The following is a 27,093-nucleotide window of genomic DNA, read 5'->3' as shown; positions in this document are numbered from 1 at the left end:
CGTTATCAAACGTCTACTTAAGACGGACACGAACAAATATCTCCTGTGAGGCCATGATGCAAAAATGCAGAGAATCAAATCTCAATGAAAGGTGAGTTTTTTTATTCATGGTTTCCTATCTTTACATTCTTAATTTGCCGTCTGAGTTTCGACTTGTGTCGACTCGTGAAGGCAACTTATTGAAATCACAAATGTACCATTTTCTAAGCACACGGCTGGTAGGCATCATAAATATTAGTACATCGTAGGACTTGTGATGTCTAGATTAACATAATGTTACAACAACAACAGCAACAGCCGCTAAAGGGACCAGCTGTCAAAAATACGCAGACTCCAAAAATTTGGCTCTTTCTGATATCTCGTTCACATCTTCTCTTCCTGCCATAGAATAACCTCTCTCCTGGGGAAACAGTAGCAAAGAAAACTTAGTGCGAACATTCAGTTATGTAAAAGTGTGTGTTGTCCCGAAAGAACAAAGAATGCAGCTGTGATCCTATTATGCTTCCTACAGTACAGTATTCTGGATAGTATCTTCATATGTTATGCTTCAGAAGCCATCCCATGAGTTCTGAAATAGAAGGCATGTCGAAATGACTGTTTGAGAGGTACTCATATATTACCTCTGCGTCCTCTTGTATGTTCTTACTCCTAGCATTCCTTTTAAAAGGTAATTGTCACAAGAGTCTTATGCCGGGCTGATCAAGGCTAACTTTATATGTCTAGAGGTGTCAAAGCTTAGTTTAGGCCTTTAGAGCGTCCACAGTGGTGCGAGTATAACTAAAGACCAAAGACTAAAAAAAAGACCAAATTTGGGTTTAGTCCGTCCTGTGGCGTAGCGGGTGACGAGTAAATTTGGTCGCGCGTTGATATAAAGTCCGCTTCATCGTCCAGCGTAGATAAAGATTACGCCTGGCATGGGGCGTTGATAAAGATAACGCCTGGTATGGGGCGTTGATAAAGATAACGCCTGGTATGGGACGTGAACTATAGCAACGCCTGGTGTGTGGGACGGAGATTATACATTCGCCCGGGTTCAAAAAAAAAAAAAAAAAAAAATGGGGCATGCAAATTTCCTATAAAGTTTTAAAACTTTAGGCGTTGACTATATAAACGCCTCTCTTTAGGCGTTAAGAATATAAACGCCTGTTGCCCGCGTTAACTTTACGTACGCCCGACGGCGCGTACATTTAACCAACGCCCTATCCAGGCGTACATTTTACCAACGCCTGTTCGTTGGGCGTTAACTATACGAGTGTCTGATGAGTGGCGTAGACTATATCAACGTCCGTGGTGTAGGCGGAGATTATATAAACGCCTGACTATATTTTGGTTTGGTCTTGGTCGCCGACCAAATTTGGTCTGGTTTTTACTCTTTGATCAAATTTTAATCGATAGTCCATCCCACTGCGCCAGCCCACTGGACCAAATATTTGGGTTTACTCGTCCACTGCAGTTGCTCTTAGGGGAATAAAATACACAGTAGTTTTAAATAGATGAGATATTCCATACCAGCAAACGCCACAAGAAAGGAACTCCTTCGGTCTGCTTAATCCGCTTCTCAATTTGGTCGATTGCTGTAATTCAAACCTTATAATATGGAAAAGAAACAAAATCTTCAAGACTAAAAAATAATGGATATCATACCCTTCTGGAATCGTCCCGTGTTCAACAGAACACAGTACCAAACTTCGCTAAATACATCAAGCTGTTCATCTGATGCCCCAATTATCTGGAGTGAGAGTAAAGAGTTGTAAATTTCATTTGATGCAAATTAAGAAAAAGTCTTAAGGAGAAAAGCTGATGATACCTTGCAGTTACAAGTATCAAAGTCTGGGCCTAGCAATTCAAATGCCTTTTCGTGATTTCCTTGCCCAAATTCAAGTGAGGCTTCTGCAAGCTAAGCATATAGTAACAAATAAGACAATAGCCAGAAGGTCCGACCTAGGTACCTGCCTAGACAGGTTTACGTTCATAAGTTGTTACCAAACCACCTATATGGTACTAATATCCTGGTGAAGAAACTTATATGCGAAATTTTTGCTTTTGTTTCTTATTCCTTTTCATTTTCAGATATACTCTAAAATTCCTCCCATCACTGTTTAAGACAAAACTATTTAAATTATTATCTACCAAGTTGAGCTCTTCGCGAATTAAGCAACTAATTTAAAAAGATAGTTCAATCTAGGAGGCTAAGAGAATGAGACCAACCAGGATTCCTGTCTGCAGAGATTCTTTCTTCTTCCTGGCCATTACAAAAATTTACCAAAAACAAAGAAAAAAAGAGAAAAAGATTAGTCCCAGTTAAGAGGAACTAAGGATCCAATTTTATAAAGTGAAGAGATAAGGGAAGTGTGTATCTTACCTGGATTTCATTGTATTGAGTAAACTTTCTGCTTCAGCAATTTTGTTGGTGCTAGCTAAGGCCCATAATATTAATATATCCAGATGCCACTCAATATGCCAGACAGACTGCAATTATGCTGACCATTAACCAGAATTCGAATGTACCCTAGTATTTGGATCAAGTTCTACGTTAACATGGCAGCGATTCTTCCCAATTCCTTAATCTTTTGAACTTTGTTCAAGCAATATTCAACCATAGTTTATGAGTCGAAGTTCATACTCTTTGCAGAGAAGATGTACTATAAGCATTACCCTTATATACAATAACATTTGACGCCGTATATATAAATCAACTCACTTGGTCAGTAAGACAATCCACCAAGATCTTCAGGCGGTCCCCAAATGCACTAATATGACCGCGTACATATACCCGCATCAACAAAGCTAGAGCATTCAGATAGACCTGATGCCACAAAATAGGTATGATTCACAGAGTGCAGCATACTTGTTCGATTTAGTAACAATACTCATTAAATTACCTCTATACGTGAAGCATCAATTCTTTGCAACTCTTTCCAGATATGGTGGTCATAAACTTCCAAGACTTTGGAGATTGGAGAATAACCCTCCAAATAACAGACGGCAACATGCCACCAATTGTGCGTGAACCTGAACATAAAATAAAGCTATCTATGATGTATACAACGTCGATGAAAAGAAAATGAAAAATTCTTACTAGGAAGATTGCGATGACTGTACATAAATGATGAACAAGATCCCCACGAAGATGAACACTTCTCCATGAACTCTGTTGCCTCCTTGAAGTGGCATTCATATTGAAGAACATGGCATAACTGCGCGACAGTGCTCACGTGTTATTTCACAGGTGAAACAAAGATGGAGTCGTAGCCTCAGTGCCTTACACAAGCAAGAGATTGAGTGTACGAATATGCTTCTTGTCATATATAAAGATTAACAGCAACTGCTCGAATTATCAGCAACCAAAAACTGTACATATAATAAGATGGATGGATACAAGTGGAAATTCAACTTCTTGTTTTAAGCAAAGATCACAAGGGCAAACATTGATCGGAGAGAAAAAGAGAAACAAAAATAGAGGGGGAGATATGACCTGCCCTCCAAGTGGAAATTGAACTGCTAACTTATATATGCAACTTTTTAGCATGTAAGTGAGTCTGACTATACAATTGGGAAGGGCGTCAAACATATGCATATACCCACAGGACAATTTTGACGGAGCTTTGACTTACACCATGCTGCGACCAGACGTCATACATATTGATTTCCAATCCCTTCCTTGCAGCCTTTTCAGCATCTTCCATTCTGCCAAGTTCTAATAAAGGAAAAGAAAGAATTCCGTGGATGTAGTCCTCTTCTTGATTTTGTGGTAAAACCTGTCCCAAATCAGTATCAAACTCATTTAATCAAAGGAAACGGGTGCACTCGAAGGATTCATAGCATAGAAAACACATACATAGAATAGAAACTTCCACAGACATATATTGCAACAATTCAGAAAGGAACACGATGGTGTGCACTGCAAAAAGAATCCATTACCTGCTCAACAAGACTCAAACACATATCAGGTCTACCCATGTAAAAGCACAGAATTTGTCCCCTTTTCAGAGATGCCAAGTCTTTTGGGAACTGTTTCAACAGCTGCAAAATCATAAAACCAAAAGAAACCCAAAAAATTGAAATGCAAGTATATCAACTTCTTACATGATCAAAGGGGGTAAACCCAAAATTAAAATAAGCCCAAAATCCAAATTCACCATGGAAACACATATAAAGATTGTACCTTTGAGTGCAATTCATATGCCAAATGATCATCCCTGTCTTTAACAACCAAGCTAGAGATAGCATCAAATACAGCCTTTTCATAAGAAGTGGCATATTTCTGAACAAAAAGGGTTCAATAGTTCAAATTCAAACTCAAAGCTCATATAGAGACAAAAAAAAAAAAAAAACTTACACAAAATAAAATAAAAATTAGTAGAAAGAAAATCTTACTAGTTGAGATTTAGCAGATGAGAAATGAAATTGGCTTTTTGAAGGATTAGACGAAGAGACTAAATAACCAGCTAAAGTATTAGCAAGAACACAGCTTTGATCATGAGTTGGTGCTTCAAGTATCACTGATGGTTTTCTCCCATAACTAAGAACCTAAAAATAATCCAATGAAACAAAATCAGTCTCAAATCAAAACCCATGAAAGGGTACAGAAGGTGAAGAAGAAACCAACCAACCTCTACATAGTAAGAATTAATCGCAGAAATGCAAGAATCAGAGGAAGTTCTAACAGGGTACCCCCATTTATCAAACTTCACTGTATTTTCTTCTTCTCTTTCCATTTTTGATTTTTCGGTGACTAGGTTGCTGACTAGTTTATGTTATTATATCTACTGATGTGGATCCCCCGCTCTATTTTGTTTGTTTAGAGTATCAATTTATCATTGACAGAGACCGACCAACACATTACACGGAGGATCTCACAGAAGTTGCAACAGTCGAGGCATAGAGTGTGGAATGTGGATGGGATGTGAAAGCATGTAATCTGGATGATGGCATAGATGGGAAACAACAAAAAAGCACATGCTCGTGACTTGTGGCACACTAGAATTTAGGTATGATGAGTCTGCATCTGAAGTCCGGACTCTGAACTAACCATCAAACCAGGGGTCAAATGTATTAGAATACTGAATATATATATCTTTAAGGAAATAATCCCATTTCTCCATATTACTCCCAACTCAGGAATCAGAAAAACTTATACATGGAGCCAAATTAACACTAAAAAAATCGTGGCTAAATTGGGATCTATACTATTTAATTGGAGCCTATAACTATTATAACTACATGACAAAATAAGATCATTAAGAAGTAATTCATAAAAATCCCTTAACTAATTATTTTTTTAATGGCTAATTTATCCCTGATTAATTAGTGTTAATTCGGGTGATTAGTGGTAAAGTATAGTGTTAGATGTGAAATTAACGTGTGTTAATTAATCATCTGAACATGAAAAAATTTGAACTTTTTTCAAGAACACCAACTCAGAATCGGTATATGTTGCCAGAAACATATACCGATTGTAACCTCAAAAACATAAAGAGATTTTTTGAAACTAGCTTGTACCCAGAATCGGCTTATATGGACATGAAAATCAACCGATTATCCATAATCGGTTTATATTGGCATGAACGTAAACCGATTGTGGGTAAATTTTCTCTTTTTTTATTTGTGAATTATGTGTTGTTAAACATCAAATAAAATTAAAATTCATTCTATACCCGAGTTAATGAAATGAAATCGAGTATGACTTCATACTCATTTTATGATCGAGTATTAACTGAAGAAAAATGGGTTAACCAGAATCGGTTTACACGATACATATGTAAAAACCGATTCCTGACATTGCACAACAGGAATCGGTTTATAAGAATGCTCATGTAATACGATTCTAACAAAAAAAAGATACAAAAAATTTGAGAACAACAATCGGTTTACTCGACACACATATAAAATCCGATTCTAACATTATACATCAACAATCGGTTTTTATAAGTGCTAATGTAATCCGATTCTGATTCAAATTTCTCGAACCAGAAAATATATCAAGGACAATCGGTCTTTGTGGGCATGAACATAAACCGTTTCTATTTGCAATCGGATCACATATACATTAACGTTAACCGATTCTGATAAACCAGGAAAAAATTGATTTCAAAATTTCAATTTTTGAGCAATTTTATGTTACTAAAACCTAATTTATAGGATTGAGTTGAGAAGAAAAGAAGAAGAATCAGTTGAAGTGGAGATGGAAATGTATTTGATTTTGATTTTAGTTTTCAATTTTATGATTTTAGTTTTATGATTTTGATTTTGATTTTAGTTTTTAAATTTTATGATTTTGATTTTAGTTTTTAATTTTATGATTAGGATTTGATGGGGACAAATTAGTAGTATTAATATTTAATAGAGGGTAAAATGGTAGTTTCATTAAACGTAGACACCCCTTATCATTCTTTATGGGGTGGATGAAAAAATCCATAGGCCCCAATTAAGTGGCATAGGCCCCAATTTAGCCAGGTAAAAAAAAGTCTCATTTCTCATCTATTTTATGTGGATGACCATCTCCTTTTCATAAAAGCTGATCTAAAGAAATGCAAGAATATCTTAAATACTATTGACATCTTCGGTAAAGTTTCTCGCCATCTTATAAAATTTGAAAAATCCGGAGTTTTTTTAGTAAGAAAGTTCATCCAAAACATCAAAGAATGATGTCTTGTTGGAAAATATATGCGATTTCGGTTTCTCGGAAATCCTGCTCATGCAAAAACAAAATACTAACAAGAAGAGAGTTAGAAAGATTTATCGGATTGGTTGATCGAGGCGAGGTAATCCTCTTTCCTTAAAGACAATTCATCCCCGCATCCGGTGCTCACGATTCTAAGGATGTCACCTTCCAAGATACAACGATCACGCCTTATAGTAAGTAGCACTACAATACTATTAGGCCACCGAATGTTAACGATTATTGTGCTCTTAAATGACTCTGACTCTTGACATAAATTATGCTTCTCAAAAACTTGTGAAACCCATACAAAACAAAGCTAAGAGATGGGTTTATATAGAGTCAATGGTGACTCTACAAGGTGTCTTTTCATCCATAGGTGACCTACCATGGCCAATGGTGACTCTGCATAACACATATTCATGACTAGGTGTCTTTTGGTGAAAAGGCATAACCCAAACACATCTCTTGGAATTTAAAACTTGAAAACTAATTTTCACTCACATTATAATTTTAATTTATAATTCCAATATATGTAAACTGCTCGAAATTAAGAAGATGGATTTGAAAGACTCATACTTAGGGGATCCTCTTTTTATAGATAAATATAAGGCTGATTCTTATGGGGGTGGTTAACCCACCCATTAAACTGGCCGCGCTATTATGGTAAAAATGTTAAGCGACCGAGTCTCGACTCGACCGCTAGCGGTGCAGTCTCAACCGTTCGGTTGATTTCAAACCTCCAGCGGCTCTTTCTCCACCTCTATAAAAATGTGACATTCAAACACAAAAAATACACCAAATTTTTTACATAAAATTTTTCTATCTTTATATATCTTATCTTTCAAAATGGAAAAGTTTGAATCCCAATTTGACTTGGCTACCCAACATGATTTTTCCGGAGTGGTGCTTGAAGCCGCCTTCAGTAAGATATGTGAAGATTATAAAGAAATAGGTAAAAACCAAAGAAGTCTACAAGTTTTGGATATTAACCAAATCAAACCTCCAACTAAGAAAAGACAACGAAAAGTTCAAGGGAAGGAAAATTTGAAGGAAAAGAAGAAGATCTACAAAGGAAACTCCGTTCATTAGCGCATTGATTGGAAGTTTGGTGAAATGAAGAAGATAAACAAGATGAAGAACATTGTCCCAAATTTTTAGTTTTAAAGTCTTTATGTAAGTTATGTCTAGTTTATATTATCTAGATGAATGAAAGAGGCGCTAATGTAATTAAAATTCTAAACTTAATGAAAGATGCACTAGTTTTATATTAATAATATCTTAAAATTAAAATTTGATACAAATGAAAGATGCATCATATTTGAGATGTTAATCTAAACTCATCATATTTTGGCAACACCCTCAAGATAAGATAACAATTAACCATCGAATTGAAAATATTTTCCCACTCTATTGCGCCATTCCAGCCGACAGATTTGCTCCACTTAAAATGCTTTTTGACCATTTTGTCGGTTTCGATGGCCTTCAGTAAGTGCATCAACAAACAACTTCACATCCTTGCTGATTATTCCGAAGCGATGACATAAAATATTTGCATCTTGATTATTGAGGTTCAATGTTTCTTCTTGAGATCTCTGAAATACAATAACTTCTTGTTGTTGTTGTCCATCATTGACCATATCTTGTATAACAAAAACATAATGCCTGCAAATGGATTCATCTGCAGCTATGCTAAATCTGCGACGTCGAACTCGAACTGACATGTTGAATTTATGGAGTGAAAGAATGAAGATTGAAGAAATGGTGTGAGTTGAAATGAAATTTGATATTGTATTTATAGGATGATGAAATGATGACCGTTAGATTGAGATGATATAAGCGGTCGAGTCTATACCATTGTCGGTGGAAAGTAGACCTACCGGTTTTTGCTACACCAAGTCACCAAGCGACCGAGACTTGACCGCTCGGTAGAAACTTGACCTGGCCTGGCTAAGTGGCAAATTTGACACTTAGCCAGGCCAGTTTTGCTTGTTTTCCAGCTCCATAGTGGGTGCAAAACTGGCAAACACGCCAGTTTGATATGCCCATAGGAACTGGCCTAAGATCAAAACTTTTGAGATAATAGTGGAGAAAATGGAACATAAATCACAAGGCTGGAAAGGTAAAGTGTTGCCTCAAATTAGCAAAATGGTTTTAAACAAATCAGTTTTGGCTAGTATGGCCACTTTCCAAATGGTTTGCTTTGTGTCACCAAAAAAACTAGTAAAATTGATGTTATTCAAAGGGACTTTTGGTAGGGGAAGGAATCTAATTTCAGAGTAAATTACCCAAAAGCATACAGTTGTCTTTGTAAACCAATGCACAAGGAGGGGGGGGGGGGGGGTTTCTGGGATTCATAATGGTCATAAAACTAACCTAGCTATGATTGCTAAATTAGCTTGGAGACTCCTAATAGAACCTGACTCACTATGGGCCTCTCAATTTAAATCTACAAATATTTTAGGAAGAAATCTGCCTTTAGAGTTAAAACTTATACAACAAGTTCTTGGATCTAGAAATGTATCAGCAAAGGGTACAACTTGAATGGAACAAAACAACATATGAGAGGTACGAGATGAAAATAACATAAATATTTGGGAAGATAACTTGATACCAAGTTTTTCGAGACACTCTGCTTCAACACAAAAACAATTTCAATAACCATATAACAGTTATGGTTGATCTTATTGACCCAATCACAAAAAAGTGGAACATACCGCTGATAACCTCAATACTTGATACCAATATATATGGAAGAATCTATAATGTTATAATCTTTCTAAATAGGATAACTAATCCAACCAGAAAAATTAAGGTGGCTTTTGACAAACTCTGGGGATTTTACAGTCAAATTTATGTATGAAAAATTAAATGAAAACAGAATCAACTCTAGTAATCTAGATATGCCTGACACATTCTGGAAAAGTTTATGGAAATTAGATGTTTCTCAGAGGATTAAGATCCTTACTTGTAAATGCTTACAAAATGCAATTTCTACAAGTTTCAATTATCTAAAATCCTTAAGGATGTTGCTTCAACATGTACCTTTGGTTGTTATGCTGATGAAACTATATAACATCTTTTTTTTTCACTGTAATTTTGGTAAATCTGTATAGGCTCTAGTACCCAGTCCAATAAATTTCAATTTTGATAACTCTGCAACTTTCCTAGAAATATGTAAAGCCTGGTTAGATAATCCTAATAGCATCAATTTTGATAACGAAGTGTTTCAAGGCAAACAAAGATCAGCAGATCAACTAGCCTTAGATATACATGGACATGTTCAATTCTGGCGTAGTAGTTCGACAACTAGATTACATCAACAGGAAAAAAAAGAATCTGACACAACAACAAAGAGAATAATGGAAATTTCCTGAAAAACATAAGCACAAAATTAATGTGGATTTTGCTTGGATTTCCATTAATAATCCTTCAGGTTTTGTTTTAAACCTTAAAGATGATGCAGATGAATTTGAACAAGGCAGAGCTGAACCTTCCAACACAACATCTTCGGAAGAAGCTGAAGCAGTAGGATAGCTGCAGTCAACAAAATATGCAACTCAAAAATTTCAGCAAAGAAGGCGACTGCAAGAATCTTTTTGATTACCTCAATGGGAAACAAACCTCTATCTCTTGGCTAATTCAAGCAATCATGGAAGAAGTAAAACTGGAAGTCAGTGATTTTCCAACTTTTTTAGGATTATCCTTAATCTCCAGATCGGATAATGGTGTAGCAGACATTCTAGCTAAAGAAGTTAAACTCTTTAGTTGTAACTTAAATTGAGATCTTATTGTCCCTTGTTGTATCGTTAACTCTCTAGTAGTAGATCCATCTAATGCTAGGAAGTCTCTCAATCCTTCCACATTAGATGACTCTACTGAGGCTGTAACCTGGGATGCTAACACCTCAAGTTAGTTTGTTTTAATATGTTACCAATTTGCAAAAATAAAAAAAATGGTAAGCAAATCTTATTTGCCACCATGAATAATGACTAATATTAATGATAAAAGTTGGGCAATTTTTAATTTTCACAACTTTCTATCTATTTTGCAAATATATATATATATATATATTTTTTATTTTGATCAATTTAATATCCGTTATAATGGATCCTAATTTCTAATTGATGAAGATACTAGTATGGGTATAACCGTTTCACATCGTCGGTGAAAAATGTCAACCCATATATTGTTAGAATCGGATGAAGAGTGAGAAAAAGAAAGAATAAAGGCTACCACTAAGTTGCAAATATCTGTTGGGAAAATACCTAGAGCTCCAGAGCCAAGTGGAATATATTCACAACGACGAATACCACGAAAAGATTATCCGGTTTTGTTTACAGATGTGATACACTCTGATCAAGATTTCCAACGTTGTTTCTGTATGGGCCACAACTAGCTTATTAAGATTAGGAGAGCTTTATCAGGTACAACCTTTATTTAATTATCAGTTTGATACACGACATTTACAAGGACATAGTCTTATACAAAATATTATTGCATCCCTTAGCATTTAATGTTATGGTTAACGGATGCCACCGATGAGTACATTCCCATGTGCAAAATAATAATGTTAAGAATCTTAATATATTTTGCGAAACTGTAGTCAATCATCTGTGCTCTAAGTTTTTTATGAAAATAAACTTAGGATGATGTTGACTGAATACTCGAGACAAAGGGCTTCTCAAGAACGTCATGCATTGATAGTAGAGAGGATGGCATGTTGCTTAACAAAGTCATTATAAGATTCATTATGCAAACCTAATTGTTGTTTTTAAATCTTCTACTACTTATGATTATTGGAAAACCTAAATCGACAAACGACATAAATATTTAGCATAAATCACCATTTTTTAGTTGTAATTCATTTATTTTCAAAGTATCAACCAATAAAATCCTTTTTGTGTGTGCATTATTGTTAAGTCTGCTAATCTCATCATCCCGGTTTTCTTTTAACTATAAATTACATCATTACACTATGATGATCCTTGGAACTTCGGGTTTTTTTCCCGGGTTTCCATACACTTGTTCATATTTAATTCGCTAGTTGAAGTTGAATTTATATTAAGGATGTCCTCTCTCGTCTATCTTTATTTTTACTTTTGACCTGGACTATGACGTTTTTCCAGACCACGTGTATTAAGATTATAAGCTTGTTTCTTTACATAATATTATTTACAAAATATTTATATTTTTTTAATTTCACATGGATTACCATTTCCTTTTTTATTTTAGTATATAAGAAGCCATTAATCATCTTCTAACAATCTTCAAAAGTGTGAAGAATAAAATTTATAACACATGGTGTAAGAAAATGGTTAACAAACTATGTTATACTATATATTTGTTTTCTTGATGCAAAGATAAATTCATTTAAGTTAGAACTATTACATGTATCTATTAAAAGGACTAGTGTATTCAGTACACCACAATTTTTGTGGCTTACTCCATCTAAGACACACATTGAGTGATCTGGCAAAAGTAAATATCACTGAATAGAAAAGACCTTCAATGTACACAATTCCACTTTTGATTATAGACAGAAATCGATAGCTAATGAATAAGGTTTGCATGTAGTCTATGGTAAGAATCTCAGCTTCAACAACTGGGCCATACCTCGCCAGGAATGTATATGCTGAATTTTTCACTGCTTTGAATTATAGTGACTTTTATAAAGGATTCCTTGTGCCACATGAGTAACCGCCAGAACAGATTATCATCTTTAGGTGATAAAGTTACTGTATATCATGGTTCACTTGCATTCTTCTCGAATTTCCCCGATACAATAAAACCAGGACGTAAGTTTTAAAATATTATGATTTTTCTTGTAGGATGGAGTGTGTGAGCCTCAATTTGAGAAAGTAATGACAAATGAATTGAATGGAATGAAATGGAAAAGGTTTATCAGGCTTAAGTACTCCAATTTCTTAACAAGGAATCATTCAACATTTATGTGTCTTTATGATGATCATGGATTCCATGTCGTCTCTGCTTCCTTAATTTTACCTCTTTAGAGTCCATGTTAACCCTATCAAAAATTATGTTTCCTTTAGGCTATAAATGGCCTTTTATCTCAAGAAACAAAGCCCGTATCTCCAAAGTACACATTTACTGTGGTCCGAAAGAATCACTATACAAGGTTAATTTTTATTGATGTTGAATGCAAGAATATTTCAATTTCTTTCACAAGGTTATCTGAACCCTACTAATACCAATTGGTTTGTATGATTTACCAAAATCGTTTCAATCTTTTTTTTATGATTATAAATACATAACAAACCCAAAAAGTAAATAAAAATAATGGTATTTTTCATTTCCTCCGCATTCAAGATTTCCAATTAGCGCTTCCTCCCCCAGAGATTCAATATTAGTATATCCTCCTATTATCAACTATTCTATCCGTTTCTCAATTAGATTACTCAGCAACATCGATCGCAATGTGACAAAGATAAAACTATTTTTGGAAAACTATCCAAAATACCCTTTTATTATTAACAAGTTAAGCGACGTTTTAGTAAACAACACCTTATTCTCACCTACAAATTCCCCCATTTTGGTCCTCTCCATCCACTACCCAAATATCCAATTCGTAGCACACCGTAATTTGATTTTTTTCCTATCTTTAATCAAGAAATTAAGACAAATCATATATATACATACTGTATAACACCCTGTATTAAATGCACTGGATTGGAAGCAACAATATTAATAAACATAAGAAGAAATTTCAATTTAAGGCTTTAAAACTTGTGTTGGTGATATCTCCCATGTTTTTCATCTAAAAAAACAAGTAATTCTTTCTTTCTTTTTTTCTTTTTTAGATTTGCCTTTTTCATCTGCTTATTGTGATACTTTATATATGTTAACGCTCGATCTCATGTAACACTCAATATACTGCTTGATCTCATGTAAGCTTTGATTGAACAATAATAGAACAAAATAAAAAACCTAAAAAAAGTTAAAGTTATTTTCATACTACAAAAACAAGAACAGAAGCGATGGATATAGAGAAAAAATCGATTATTGTTCATGCTTAGTGAGCCTGTTGATGTGTATGATAAAAGGATTTAATCATGTATGTATATGCTATAGATGAATTGTGACCCAAGTACCCTGAAGAAACACAAGGAAATCTTAGTAAATAAATATATTGGCTCATAACATCACTACGTATTTTAACACACGAGATACATTATTTTTTAAGATAATACTAATACACAAAGTAAATACATTGAGAAGATGATGAAAGATAAATTATTCAGAATTGGTATTTGTATAAGAAATATACAGGGAAAATCAATATAGATGACTACTTGATGTGAAGTTAGTTCTCATACTAAAGATAATATATAAACGATATATATATTTTCGGTTTGTGAATTAAGGACATTCTCATTTTGAAGTGGTGGAAAACCACATTTTCACCCACATAAGCGATCTTTTAAAGAAAACTTTGTTTTGGAATTTATTACAATTGTTCATCATCAACAAATAACCAAAGATGAGGTGGAAAATACACTCGATGGGTTTAAGAAATTGACTAGCTCTTACAAAAAGGGAGAAAATAAAGGAAGATTCTTTGTACGTGAAGATAAAGCATATGAATCAACTCCTAAAAAAATAACTGTTGTTTTTGTAGTGCAAATATTGAAGAACAAAAAATAAAACTTACTAGAGAAAAAAATGTATTCATAAATTCATGACTTGTACAAGAAGCATTCAGTTGGATCTAAAGCCACAAAAATATTTAATGTTCAAGTGAAAGATGCAATTCTAAGTGCAATAGCAAACTAAAAGGAGGAATTAGTCAGATTTTTGGTTTTTTACTTGTGTTATACAGTTTTCTGTACAATAATAAGAGGATCAGTAATGTCTTGCAAGTGCCTAGTCTTGGTAAAAGACATGGAGGTTATATAAAAAATAAACTAGTCTCATCTAATCCACAAATTCATGATGAAAGGTTTCGAATTTTCAAATGGAGGTTGTACATATACATATATATATATATATATATATATATATGGATGCACTTTTTATCTTTTAATCGGATAGAAATTCTGGAATTAATAAAATCATTTGTAAATTCTCAAATTATTAAAAATAATTTTTGATTGATTATTAACATTCATGTGTTTGTTTCTCAGTATTGGTACGCCGAGAGAAGTGAAAAGTTCATTAAAAAAAATGGTCATGAAAATATCTTCTCAAGATTTACGAAGTGGAGAATAAAGATAATATCAATAACTATCCACACATTTGACAATTCTTCCTTTGAGATATTATTAAGTTAAATAAGTGGCCAGCAATTGGAATTTGTTTGGATCAAAAGGCAAAAATTTAGCAAGGTAATGTTCTGGAATAACAAATTAAACAAAATTCGATTACCAACAGAAAGAAATCATGGGGGTAAATTTCTACATGGTGTAACGATTATGAACATGTCCTCGTATTAAATTCAAACCGTAAGGTATGAACTTGAGTTCCTGAGTAAACTCTCAGGTCGAAGCCAAGACTACCTATTGGTAGACACATTTTTGTGACTGAATTGTCATCAATTTTCAGTATTGTTGGTACTCGATTTTCTACTTATTATGGTGTTTTATGTGTTTATAGGTATTTTTGGAAAATAAACATTTTTGGAAAATTCTGTTCGAAAATTTGGTATAGGCACCCGGAGGACACATGTTATTCGGACTCTCAGTTTTGGATAAGGGGAACCTAACTGATAAGAGGCACCCCAGGGAGCCAACTGCTAATCGCACCCCATTACTGGTTAAGGGGCTCCATCTTCTTCCTTGATTTGAAAAGAAAAATTGGCGGGAAATTTGGTTTCAACGGTAAATGATTTATTATCTTTAAGATAAGAATATCTTCTTGCCTTACAAACATGAAGTTTTGAAGAAAAAAGAAGTTATCTTGTATTAAACAAGAAAGATATCCTTAGAAGATTTTATCTTGGATTTTATTCTGCGAATTAAAGAAGATATGGGTTTACTAAAGACATATATAGAATAAAGAGAAGGAAAAATTCTTGAAGATATTTTTAATTAAAAAGAAGAAGATTTTGGAGTTATAGAAGAATACATTTGAGTGATGTGTATTTGTATGTATAAATAGAGAGCTAGACAGCACATTTGGGGGGAGTTTTGGAGAGAAAAGAAAATCACTGCTTTAATAATTTTCTCACATTTTCATCATTTGTAAACCACTTTTTGAGCCATGAATAAATATTTTAAGTGTGTTCGACGTGATGAGCTAATCCCCAACACTGGGACGACGAAGGAAGACGAATTTCATACATGGGTAAAATTATTTAATTCTTTTAAGACTTTTGCATTAATTTTAATTGAAATATGATTTGAATTAATTGGTTGTCATTTAATTTGATGAGGTATGCTTAGCTTAAATGTTTTGATACATCATGCTTAGGATTTACAACTAATCTTTTGAGAATCTATCTTGGCAGAATCAGAGTCCATGTTGATTTTATTTATTGAGCTTTAATTGTTGAGAATAAATAAATAAATCGAACCCTATGTTATGAATTCGACGAAATCCTAGTCCTAGTAACTCTCTTCATATTGTGACAATATTTTGTATATATTTTTCTTTTATTTTAGTTTATTAATTCTTAAAATCAATCTCATCAAGTCCGAGTGAACGACAACTCTACTTACCACTATATAAAATTCGATCAATTTTTGGCGCCGCCGACGCGAACTTGTGTATAGATTTGTTTTTAGGTTTTTTTTATTTTTGTTCTTTTTTACGCCTTTTGGTATTTCTTGTTTGTTTTCAGATTTGGAGCTGAGCTAAAGAAAAAGGGAGAAAGTGCTGAAAACAAAAGCGAAGCCAAAGAAGGAAAGAAAAGAGGAATCCAAAAGGAGTGAAGAAGAAGATTTTTGTATTTAAATATTTTATTTTATTTTATTTTTAGAAACTGTAATTGAGATTTTATTGCTGTATTTGTTTTCTTCTTTTTATTTTTGGACATTTTTTGGACTTTATTTTTGGACATTGGACATTATTATTTTTAAAAATCCTAAGGAAGGGTTCATTTAAATAAAACTGTTGCAGGGAAGGACGATGGTTACGATACCGTATCGGCCCCTCGGGTTCGTACACTGACATTGGATTCGGTGGCCTGAGTCGACTTCAACGGTTCATCGCCCGTCTGGTACGGAGGTAAGGATCTATCCACCCACGAATCCCCTGTCAGTGGGTTTATTTTGTGTTGAGAATGTCGAACTAGTATTACAATAGCCAATACAACGAATATCCGACTGATTTTCAAAATGGACATTACTTTGACCATAATGTGAATAGTGGTTGGGAATGCCAACCTTTTGAAGATTATGGCTCATACCATGGTGAGCCCAATTACTATTCACATGAATACTGGTCATACGAGCAAAATTCCTATAATTGCTCTTCTCTATATGAGGCACGTAAGATACTTAAGTCAACGCGTAAGTTACATGAGTCTACACATAAGTCAACGGACACAGATGACTTAGTTATAGACGAAAGAACTATAACAATGAGCGAACCTTCTTTAGAAGATAACCTCAGGAAGTTAGCTGAGTCAACATGTAAGTTAGCTGAGTCAACACATGAGTTTGTTGATCAACACGTAGGTTTGAGTTAGAGACGGAAGAAAGAATTGCTCGAATTACACTGAATTGCCAATACATTGCTTCAAAAATCAACCTTGAAAGTGAGGAAAATTTTTATTTACATAATCAAGATGAAAAGGATAGAATTGGAAGCAATACTTTAGATGAGGTTCAACCATTTTCATGTTATTATGATTATAATGATGATAATGCTGATGAAGAATCTGAAATATTTAGGCATAGTGATCAGGAATTTGTTACTCCAACTTAGATTTATAATGATAATATTATTTCTAGTTCAAATCCAAATAATTTTAATAATTATTCACCTATTCAAAAGGACGAGGATTTGACTAAAGATAAGACTTCCTTAGATGATGTAGTATTTTCTTTTGATTACGAAGGCGATGATAGTTTAGAGAAGCGGGTTTATCCTGAGAATATTGTTTTCGAGTCTAGCGATTTAGAAACATTAGTCTTAGAAAAACAAAATGAAATTTTAGAGATGAGTGAGGATGTACCTGACTTAGAAAAATCAATTGACCATTTTCAGGAATCTGATGACCTTAAAACTAGGGAAGTTGTGACTAGTCTTTATAGAGACACTGAAAACTCTAAGTTTGGGGGTGATTTTTATTCTCCATGTGCTTTAACTCTTACAAAGGTCCCTCACTTGGAACTTAACATATATGCCTCAACCATTTTACAAGATTATCTTCATACACGTTTTCCTGAACCTAATGATGTCCATAAAGAAGTTCAGTTGTTAGAAACCCATCCTCTGGTTGATGTGGTTAACCCATGCTACGATACCTCGATTGACTTTGTTTTCCCACCAAAAACTTTTTCTCCAATTGTGGGAACTTATGAAATTCAAATGTGTCAGATATTAAGTTTCGAGACTAAACCTAATTACTTTAGGAGATTAGGGTCGACATATTTGTTTAAGGAAGACCACCACTCTATTTGTGGTCAGTTGTGTAAGTCAAATTTGATTGACTTTAAGGATACACAATTATTTAGGTTATTATTATGTGATTCTAAGTTTTTATTTGAGTTTTTCCAGACTCTAGAACCTGAACATTCGGATCTAACTTTTGAGGAAATGCAACCCGGGAAAATATGTTATCTAGACCCAGTTATAGAACCTGAACCTGAACCACAACTAGATGTAGTTGTCTTAAACAGGAAACTAGACAATGGTATGCTTTATTTGTTAACTTTCTTGGCATGGTGCAGATTCCTTTTACTTGTGATACCTCTACTTGGTTTTGGTGATCCGCAGTTATTCCGGATATTACTTTATGATTCTATAAGGTGACTAATCCTTTATTAATCTGGCTGAAGACTTTAAACTTAGCACTTCTTGGGAGGTAACCCAATCTCATGCAATACGGTAATATCTTTCCTTAACTCTTTTGCTTCAAATGGTAACATTTTCTCCTTGTTCATATGGTTTTAATTTTATCTTTAGAACATTGAGGACAATGTTAGATTTAAGTTTGAGGGTATGGGAGAAACTTTTTAGTTGCAATAAATAAACTCCAGAGCCTAGAAATTTATGTTTATTAAGGATAGCACTAACCAATCTAAGTGGATGGAAGCATCTTGGTTATAGGAGTTGAGGAACCAATCTGATTAGATGGAAACATCTAAAGAGTCTATTCATAAAAGTACAGAGCTCAGGTGTTAGAATTTAAAAAAAAAATGGTAGTTTCGCCATATCTCGTTGAATCCTTTTCACCTTCTGTTTTTATTTTCTTATAAGTGATTGGGTGAAATAGAGTGATTGAGATACAAAAAAAAAAAAAAAAAAGACCAGAACAGACCATCAGACCAACCGGAATAAATGCAATAAAGTCGACCACTGGATCCCTTGTATATGGCAGTTGTGTTGACCTAGAGTTAGGATTATCACCCGCTGGTTCCCTTGTATATGCCAGCTGTGTTGATATTAGTCAGACCGGTATCTCAGTCCATTAGGATAGGTTCACCTTAGTCAACATCAAAACCATCTATGTTTTTCTCTACATCCATCTTCTTAATCTTTCCATGTGATTGGTTGACTCCGGTTATGATATAAAGAAACTATCTGAGTAGAGCTCTGTCACTTATATGAATTTTAGTATGCTTGAGTGCAAACTCGTGTACAACAATTGGAATTTCGCATCAGGGTACTTCCTCCTGTAGTCAATGAGAGTATGCCAACCAAGGAGATTCTTTAGTGCCTTCCAAGGTTTTGCGTAGATAGCTAGGGTCCGGAGTAAAGGTTTTGTGGGTACACCTCTAATAAACCCTCCGGAGACAACACTCCGCCGCTAGGGCCACCTAGCGGTTTAAAGACTTGTTGCAAGTGCTAAGTGTAGTCATTTTTATTTTTCTAGATTAGATTTGCTCGAGGACTAGCAAATAATAAGTTTGGGGGTATTTGATAGACACATTTTTGTGACCGAATTGTCCTCAATTTTCAGTATTGTTGGTACTCGATTTTCTACTTATTATGGTGTTTCATGTGTTTATAGGTATTTTTTGAAAATAAACATTTTTGGAAAATTCTGCTCGAAAAGTTGGTATAGGCACCCGGAGGACACATGTTGACTCTTAGTTTTGGATAAGGGGCACCTAACTGATAAGGGGCACCCCAGGGAGCTAACTGCTAATCACACCCCATTACTGGTTAAGGGGGCTCCATCTTCTTCCTTGATTTGAAAAGAAAAATTGGCGGGAAATTTGGTTTCGACGGTAAAGGATTTATTATCTTTAAGATAAAAAATATCTTCTTGCCTTACAAACATGAAGTTTTGAAGAAAAAGGAAGTTATCTTGTATTAAACAAGAAAGATATCCTTAGAAGATTTTATCTTAGATTTTATTCTGCGAATTAAAGAAGATATGGGTTTAGTAAAGACATATATAGAATAAAGAGAAGGAAAAATTCTTGAAGATATTTTTAATTAAAAAGAAGAAGATTTTGGAGTTATGGAAGAATATATTTGAGTGATATGTATTTATGTGTATAAATAGAGAGCTAGAGAGCACATTTGGGGGGAGTTTTGGAGAGAAAAGAAAATCACTGCTTTAATAATTTTCTCACATTTTCATCATTTGTAAACCACTTTTTGAGCCATGAATAAATATTTTAAGTGTGTTCGACGTGATGAGCTAATCCCCAATATTGGGACGACGGAGGAAGACGAATTTCATACATGGGTAAAATTATTTAATTCTTTTAATACTTTTGCATTAATTTTAATTGAAATATGATTTGAATTAATTGGTTGTCATTTAATTTGATGAGGTATGCTTAGCTTAAATGTTTTGATACATCATGCTTAGGATTTACAACTAATCTTTTGAGAATCTACCTTGGAAAAATCAGAGTCCATGTTAATTTTATTTATTGAGCTTTAATTTTTAAGAATAAATAAATCGAACCCTATGTTATGAATTCGACGAAATCCTAGTCCCAGTAACTCTCTTCATCTTGTGACAATATTTTGTATATATTTTTCTTTTATTTTAGTTTATTAATTCTTAAAATCAATCTCATCAAGTCCGAGTGAACGCCAACTCTATTTACCACTATAAAATTCGATCACCTATACCTATGACTCTTGCATCCTGTAATATCCAAGGAAAGAATCAATGACAGTAAAAATTATTTGCAATTTAGTGACATGACCATAACGCTAGAAAACAAACAAAAAATTACTGACAAGTATGATCAAATATTACCTCTATTGGGAAACCTTTCACTCCGAAACAGAGAGACTTGAGAGCTTGCGTCGTCTTCTCCCCTCCAACTTTTAAGTGAAACATGATTTTTTCAGCACAATGAGCAAAAAGCATCTAGTTGAGCTTTCTGAAAGTCGTTTACTTCCACAATATACTGTATAGAAGTGTTAAAAAAAATTTATTAACGATGGTGCTGATTTCTTTTTTTACAGAAATTTGCTTCTTAGTATTTAAGCAAGGATCCATAAAATATAAAAGTAGAATTTATGCGGAATATTCTACAAGATACCTTGAAACAAGAAAAAGAACAATTGGATTTGTTAGTAAAGAGAAGGAGCAAAAGGAGGAAGAGAAAAAAAAAAGTTGGTTCAATATAAGAAGAAAGAGGAAGAAAAATTGAAAAACGAAGAGTCTGCTCAATACAAGAAAATGGAAAAACAAAAACATAAAGAGTTGGCAAGAAAGGAAAAAAACACTACAAAAAGAAGAAGAAGAACAACAACAATAACAAAAAAGCGTAAATTATTAGAAGACAAATAAGGAAAGCAGAGAAAGGAAAAAAAATAGTGGCTGAAAAATAACAACTTCGTGAGAGAAAAAGGAAAGAGAAACATAAAGAATACGAGTTTTCTCAAGAGAGAAAAAGAGAAGAACAATAACAGAAAGAGATAGCTAGAGTGAAAAAAATGAAGAAAAACAAAAACAAAACAAAAAAATAATTCTTGAAGTAATGCAAATACAAAGAACAACTTCGTGAGAGAAAAAGGAAAGAGGAACAGAAAGAATACGAGTTTTCTCAAGAGAGAAAAAGAGAAGAACAATAACAGAAAAAGATAGCTAGAGTGAAAAAAAGGAAGAAAAACAAAAAAATAATTCTTGAAGTAATGCAAATACAAAGAAAGGAATCATAGAAAGAAAATGAAAATGCCAAATTTTTTTTTACTTCGTACTTAATGTGCGAGGAATCACTGACAAGATACCTCATTTCAAAACTTTACCCTTAATACTTCTTCGATTGACGGAGACGAACATGCCACCCTTTTTACACTAAAAAATATGTAAGTCGCAATCGAAAAATCACTATTAAAGATATCTTTTCTAGTCCCACATTTTCCCATTGTTTTTAATCTTAATGAACTTCAATAATTTTTCCATGCAAGAACTGCATCTTTCCAAGAATGTATTGATGTAGTTTTGAAAGTAGTAAATAAGTGATTCGTTTCTCAGACTTATGAAGGTTGATTTTCAGACTCAAACTCTAATAATAAAACAAGAAAACTCAAAATAAAGTTGATACCAAGATTATAAAAAGCATCGAGACTCGGGATTCCACCATTAACCAATAAAGTGATTCAATCTAATCAATATCCATGTAATTCTTTACGTTTAAAGTGAATCTAATATATTGCATGTAGTAGATTCGGAGTAAAAATTGTAAATCTCTAAGTATGGAACATCAAAAGTCTTAACCTAAGCATGATCCATCAAAATAAATCACAATCGTTCAATAAAAATCAATCACACAATATTAGTTAAATGCAAATAATCATAAAAATTACAAAAATTAATTAAAATAGAAATATACCACTTTTATTGAAACAATGGCTTCATTCGTCGTGTCAGCAAAGGGGTTTAGTGGTATATATTTTTAGAACATAATAAAAACTGAAATTAAAACCTAAATTATAACTAAAGGTCGTTGCAACGGCTACTCTGGGCTTAACTTCTATCTACATCCCTCATCTCTCTTTATAAAAAACTTTCCCAATTATCAATCACTGTTTTCAATAAAGTATAATCAGAAAATTAGGGTTTGAACACAAATCAACACTTACAAGAAAAGTTGACAACCCATTTCTTCAATCACTTGATGCAGTTAAATCCTTGATACCTCAACATCTTCCAAGATTGATTTTGACATTTCATCTCCAACTCACCTTTCATAGACAGTAAAGCTAGTTGTAGCTCCAAAGGAGTAGTTAAGAAAGACATACAAATTGAGAACAAATACAAGGTTGTACTGTGTACTTGAATGCCAAATAGAGAAGATGATAAGTTGTTGGTCGGTGATGGTTTGGTAGACAGTGGATGGAGGTATGGGTTTTGCAGAAAAGTGAAACAGGAAAAAAAGATTCTCGACTGTGTAAGAGAAAAGAAAGGAGAGTTTCTTCTGACCTTGGAAATGAAAATGGGTAAAGGAACGTTTGGATGCTTACTAACCTAAGGCCACCTGTTTGGTATTAGAGATTGAGCTTGTAGTTTCTTAACCGTGACTGTAAAATCAAGTTGTGATTTGGCCCATCAATCATATAACACAACCCGTACCTCATTTTCCTTCCACTTGTTAGCCACCTTTCGTTACTCTAGTCTTATCACCAGCTCACTTTATGGACCTCCCCATATTCATCAATCCTACAAAACGAACACAAAATATCAATATTTACAACATAAAAAGATTATTGATGCCTCGAGATGCAAAATACATAATTTGACTTAAAATGGGACATTAAAGCACTTGAAATGTGACAAAAGATAACAAAATGACCTAGAAATGTGTATTATTAGGCACCGATCACACCCCCAAACCTGAATTTTGCTAGACATCGAGTAAACAAAAAAACTAAGAAAAATACTACTTACACCATTGTCACCGGTTTCTCGGTTGCATTTAGCGAATGCAATAAGCCTTTTAAACCACTAAGTGATCCTAGTGGACGAGTTGAAGTCTCGTGAGGGTTTGCTTAGAACATACCCACAAAGTTCTAGGGGCAAAGAGAGCTCACCTTGTATGATGTGTAACACCTGCATTTCAGTTTAAGCTCGCAACAAGATGGACCTGTAAATATAGCTTTAAAAGGTACAATTCTATCACTGGAACAACTATGGACATGTAATAAAGAGTGTAAAATGTATCTACACATGTATAAAGAATGATCAGAAGTTATGACTGCCAATTACCAAGAGATAGTTTTTAGCTAAGAACCAAATTCAAAGCCAAGCTAGCTGTCCGGCTTTACGAGAATTTTGAATGTTTACCATAAGAGTTGGTGATATTTCAGTTTACACGCGTTGTACATCGATGGCATACACCCTCCCTTGCTTATTACAAGACTATTTACAACATATAACAAAATATGACTCTTATTTACATCGACTACTCTCTTATTTTTAAAGCAAGAGAGAAACATTGAGTATAACATTTGAAACATAACAAATGGACTATCTTATCATTTAATTAATTATCTAATTTTTTTGATTTTTTTTTTCTGAGTTTTTTTTCTTCTAAATTTTCTGATTTTCTTTTGTCTTTTTTTTCTGATTTTTTTTTGAACTGATGAAAAACTTCAAGAGAACAAGAAGAGATAACATTGTTGACTTATGAACAAAAAGAAAATTACATGACACTGTAGAAAGAGGTATCCCTTTTCGATGTACCCGGTCAAATTCAAAGGATGCTTTTCTTAATGTATCCTCCAACTTCTATCCTAACCAACCAAAGAACAAGCTAGTCAAGTCTCATTCAGTATTCTAAAGTGACTGGAAGTCTACTTAACCGATGAAACACATGTGGCCCGACGCTATACATGTATTGGTAGATCGTGTATGTGCAAGTTTTCTTATCACATGTGAATTGTGCTAGAATCAAGTGGTGCCTTATCATCTAGATTAAGAATCCTAAAATTATTATATGTGCGGATACTACAAATCAAGTTAGATGAGCTCAACAATTTGTTCTTTTTTTTAACATGGCAGAGTTCATCTCAACTACAGCAAAGTGACAGTCACATGGTATTTACTATTCACCCCCAAACCTAAACTACACATTGTCCTCAATGCTTTTAAAGATGATCAAAATTAGAGCAACAACTTACCATAAGGACCATGCTGAGTAGAGAAAAGGAAAGATATTACCAGATGCCGACAAAAAGCAAGTTTAGAACTCCATTATTCAAGGCTAGAATCCAACTGATAAGCAAATTGGATTAACACAGTTATATATAGAAGAAAAATAGGATTCAACTGAAACAATACCTACTGGATTATATACAATGAGACTTCACCGTACACATACAACCTAAAGATATGAGGAACAACCCAAAAGATGATGTGCAGAAACATTAACAGTCTTACACATATATAACATGAGAGTGCACGTAAGACTGCTGATTTGAATGAGCTACCCCAAACCTGAATTTTTCAATATAAATACTTTTGGGCACAAAATCTAGCATTGTTAGGGGTGTATCATGAAAAACCGGGGGTCTAACAATACCACCCAATATTTCGCTTACCAATCTGTATGGACTAACTCCAATATACTTTGCTAGAGAATTAACTAGACAGTCAGACTCAATATAGACTAAAATATATCGAGGAGTTAATATCTCTCTCTTGTTTTGATTTACTTGAGCTAATAGAAATCAACGAGTCTTTAATAAAACAAAAGGAATAACCTGGATGGTACCAAAGACCAATATCCAAGGATCAATCAATGACAATCAACAACCAAAGGTTGGATTACTCAAATTGATGATCTAACGCACAACCTGTATTATTTCAATTATAAAGATAAAACAATATAATGCGGAAATTGAAATAACACAGACACCAGAAATTTTGTTAACGAGGAAACCGCAAATGCAGAAAAACCCCGGGACCTAGTCCAGATTGAACACACACTGTATTAATCCGCTACATACACTAGCCTACTCCAAGCTAACTTCGGAATGGACTTTATTTGAACACCAATCAATCTCCCACTGATACAAGGTACAGTTATGCTCCTACGCCTATGATCCCAGCAGGATACTGCGCATACGATCCAAAATCGCAGGCTTTGAAAATAATCAAATCTGTCTCACACAGACAAGTCTATCAAAGGATCAATCTGTCTCCCACAGATAAACCCTAAAGGTTTTGTTCCGTCTTTTGATAATAATCAAGGTGAACAGGAACCAATTGATAATCCGGTCTTATATTCCCGAAGAACAGCCTAGAGTTATCAATCACCTCACAACAATCTTCATCGTATGGTAGCGAAACAAGATGTTGCGGAATTACAAACGATGAGACGAAGACGTTTGTGATTACTTTTTATATCTTGCCTATCGGAGATATCAATCTCAAGCCAATCAATCTTATTGTACTCGTACGATAAAATATGCAAGATTAGAACACACAACTACGATAAAAGTAGTATCAGACTAGCTTCACAATCCATTGAAGTATTTAAGTCGTTAACCCGGTTTGAGAAAAGAAAACCAGAGGTTAAAGGAGAATCGACTCTAGTATGCAAACTAGTATCACACGTAAGGTGTGGGATTAGTTTTGCACAATACTAGATGTCTCCTTTATATAGCCTTTCAAATCAGGGTTTTTCCTTGGTCACAAAGCAAATAATATCCACCGTTAGATGAAAACCTGATTTAGATTCCTTGTTACACACACTTGACAATGCACACTTCTAGGTTTGTTAACCGTACCCAAACGTATGAACTTGTTGGTTCAACAATAGTTAACCAAAAGGTTAGCCATATGAGCATTTCATGTCAACCATGTTCTTCTTCACCATGACTAGTTCAAATGACTTCAAATGAACTAGTTAGAGAGTTGTTAAATTGCAAGGAAATCTTATGTACTATACAAGAAACAATTGAAGCAAAGATGATTTGATTCACTTGATTCGGTTCATGAACTTTTATAGCCACGGTTTGCAAACTGCATTCCTTAGTCTTTTTTAGTTTAATTTCAGAAATGATTTTCAGATATATAACCTTTCTCAAGTTCGCAGACTAGGTTCGCGGACTTAAGCAACCAGGCAGAGTTTACAAACTCCAGCAGAAAATCTCGGCAAGAGACCTTCCGCCGGTTCACGGAATGGGTTCGCGGACTGGTCTAGTTTTTCAACTCCAGCAGAATTTCTAGGGATGAGAAGTTCGGCAGTTCGCGGACTTGGAAACAAGTCATTCTTCCGGTTTCTCTTGATCAACAAAGTTCGCAAACTTTAGTTCAAGGAATAGGACTTATACATAAATGTGTTTCCACAAAAATGCTTATGTCCACCATTGGTTGTGTAATCTAA

General features: G+C 34.1%; 1 protein-coding gene across 2 annotated transcripts; it reads right to left on the bottom strand.

The window, feature by feature from the left end:
• Positions 1 to 79: 79 nt before the first annotated feature.
• On the bottom strand, positions 80 to 4,770 carry LOC113319160. 2 transcript variants are annotated; one of them, XR_003345174.1, is made up of 14 exons: positions 4,614 to 4,770; positions 4,378 to 4,530; positions 4,166 to 4,264; positions 3,922 to 4,023; positions 3,615 to 3,758; positions 3,103 to 3,197; positions 2,883 to 3,012; positions 2,702 to 2,806; positions 2,363 to 2,469; positions 2,209 to 2,242; positions 1,808 to 1,897; positions 1,645 to 1,713; positions 1,510 to 1,574; positions 80 to 400 (listed from the first exon to the last, which is right to left on the bottom strand). XR_003345174.1 is itself a non-coding variant. In XM_026567441.1 (14 exons), the coding sequence occupies exons 1-14, from the start codon at positions 4,716 to 4,718 to the stop codon at positions 317 to 319; spliced, it is 1,398 nt and encodes a 465-aa protein (XP_026423226.1). In that variant the 5' UTR covers positions 4,719 to 4,770; the 3' UTR covers positions 80 to 316. The 2 variants fall into 2 exon arrangements, 1 of the variants encoding a protein (XP_026423226.1); XM_026567441.1 differs by having other exon boundaries at positions 1,645 to 1,729.
• Positions 4,771 to 27,093: the final 22,323 nt, after the last annotated feature.

Source organism: Papaver somniferum, chromosome 10, assembly GCF_003573695.1.
Source record: "Papaver somniferum cultivar HN1 chromosome 10, ASM357369v1, whole genome shotgun sequence".
In the NCBI taxonomy this organism is placed as follows: domain Eukaryota; kingdom Viridiplantae; phylum Streptophyta; class Magnoliopsida; order Ranunculales; family Papaveraceae; genus Papaver; species Papaver somniferum.
Note: the sequence above shows the minus strand (reverse complement) of the source record. Positions and strands in the feature narration are given on the sequence as shown.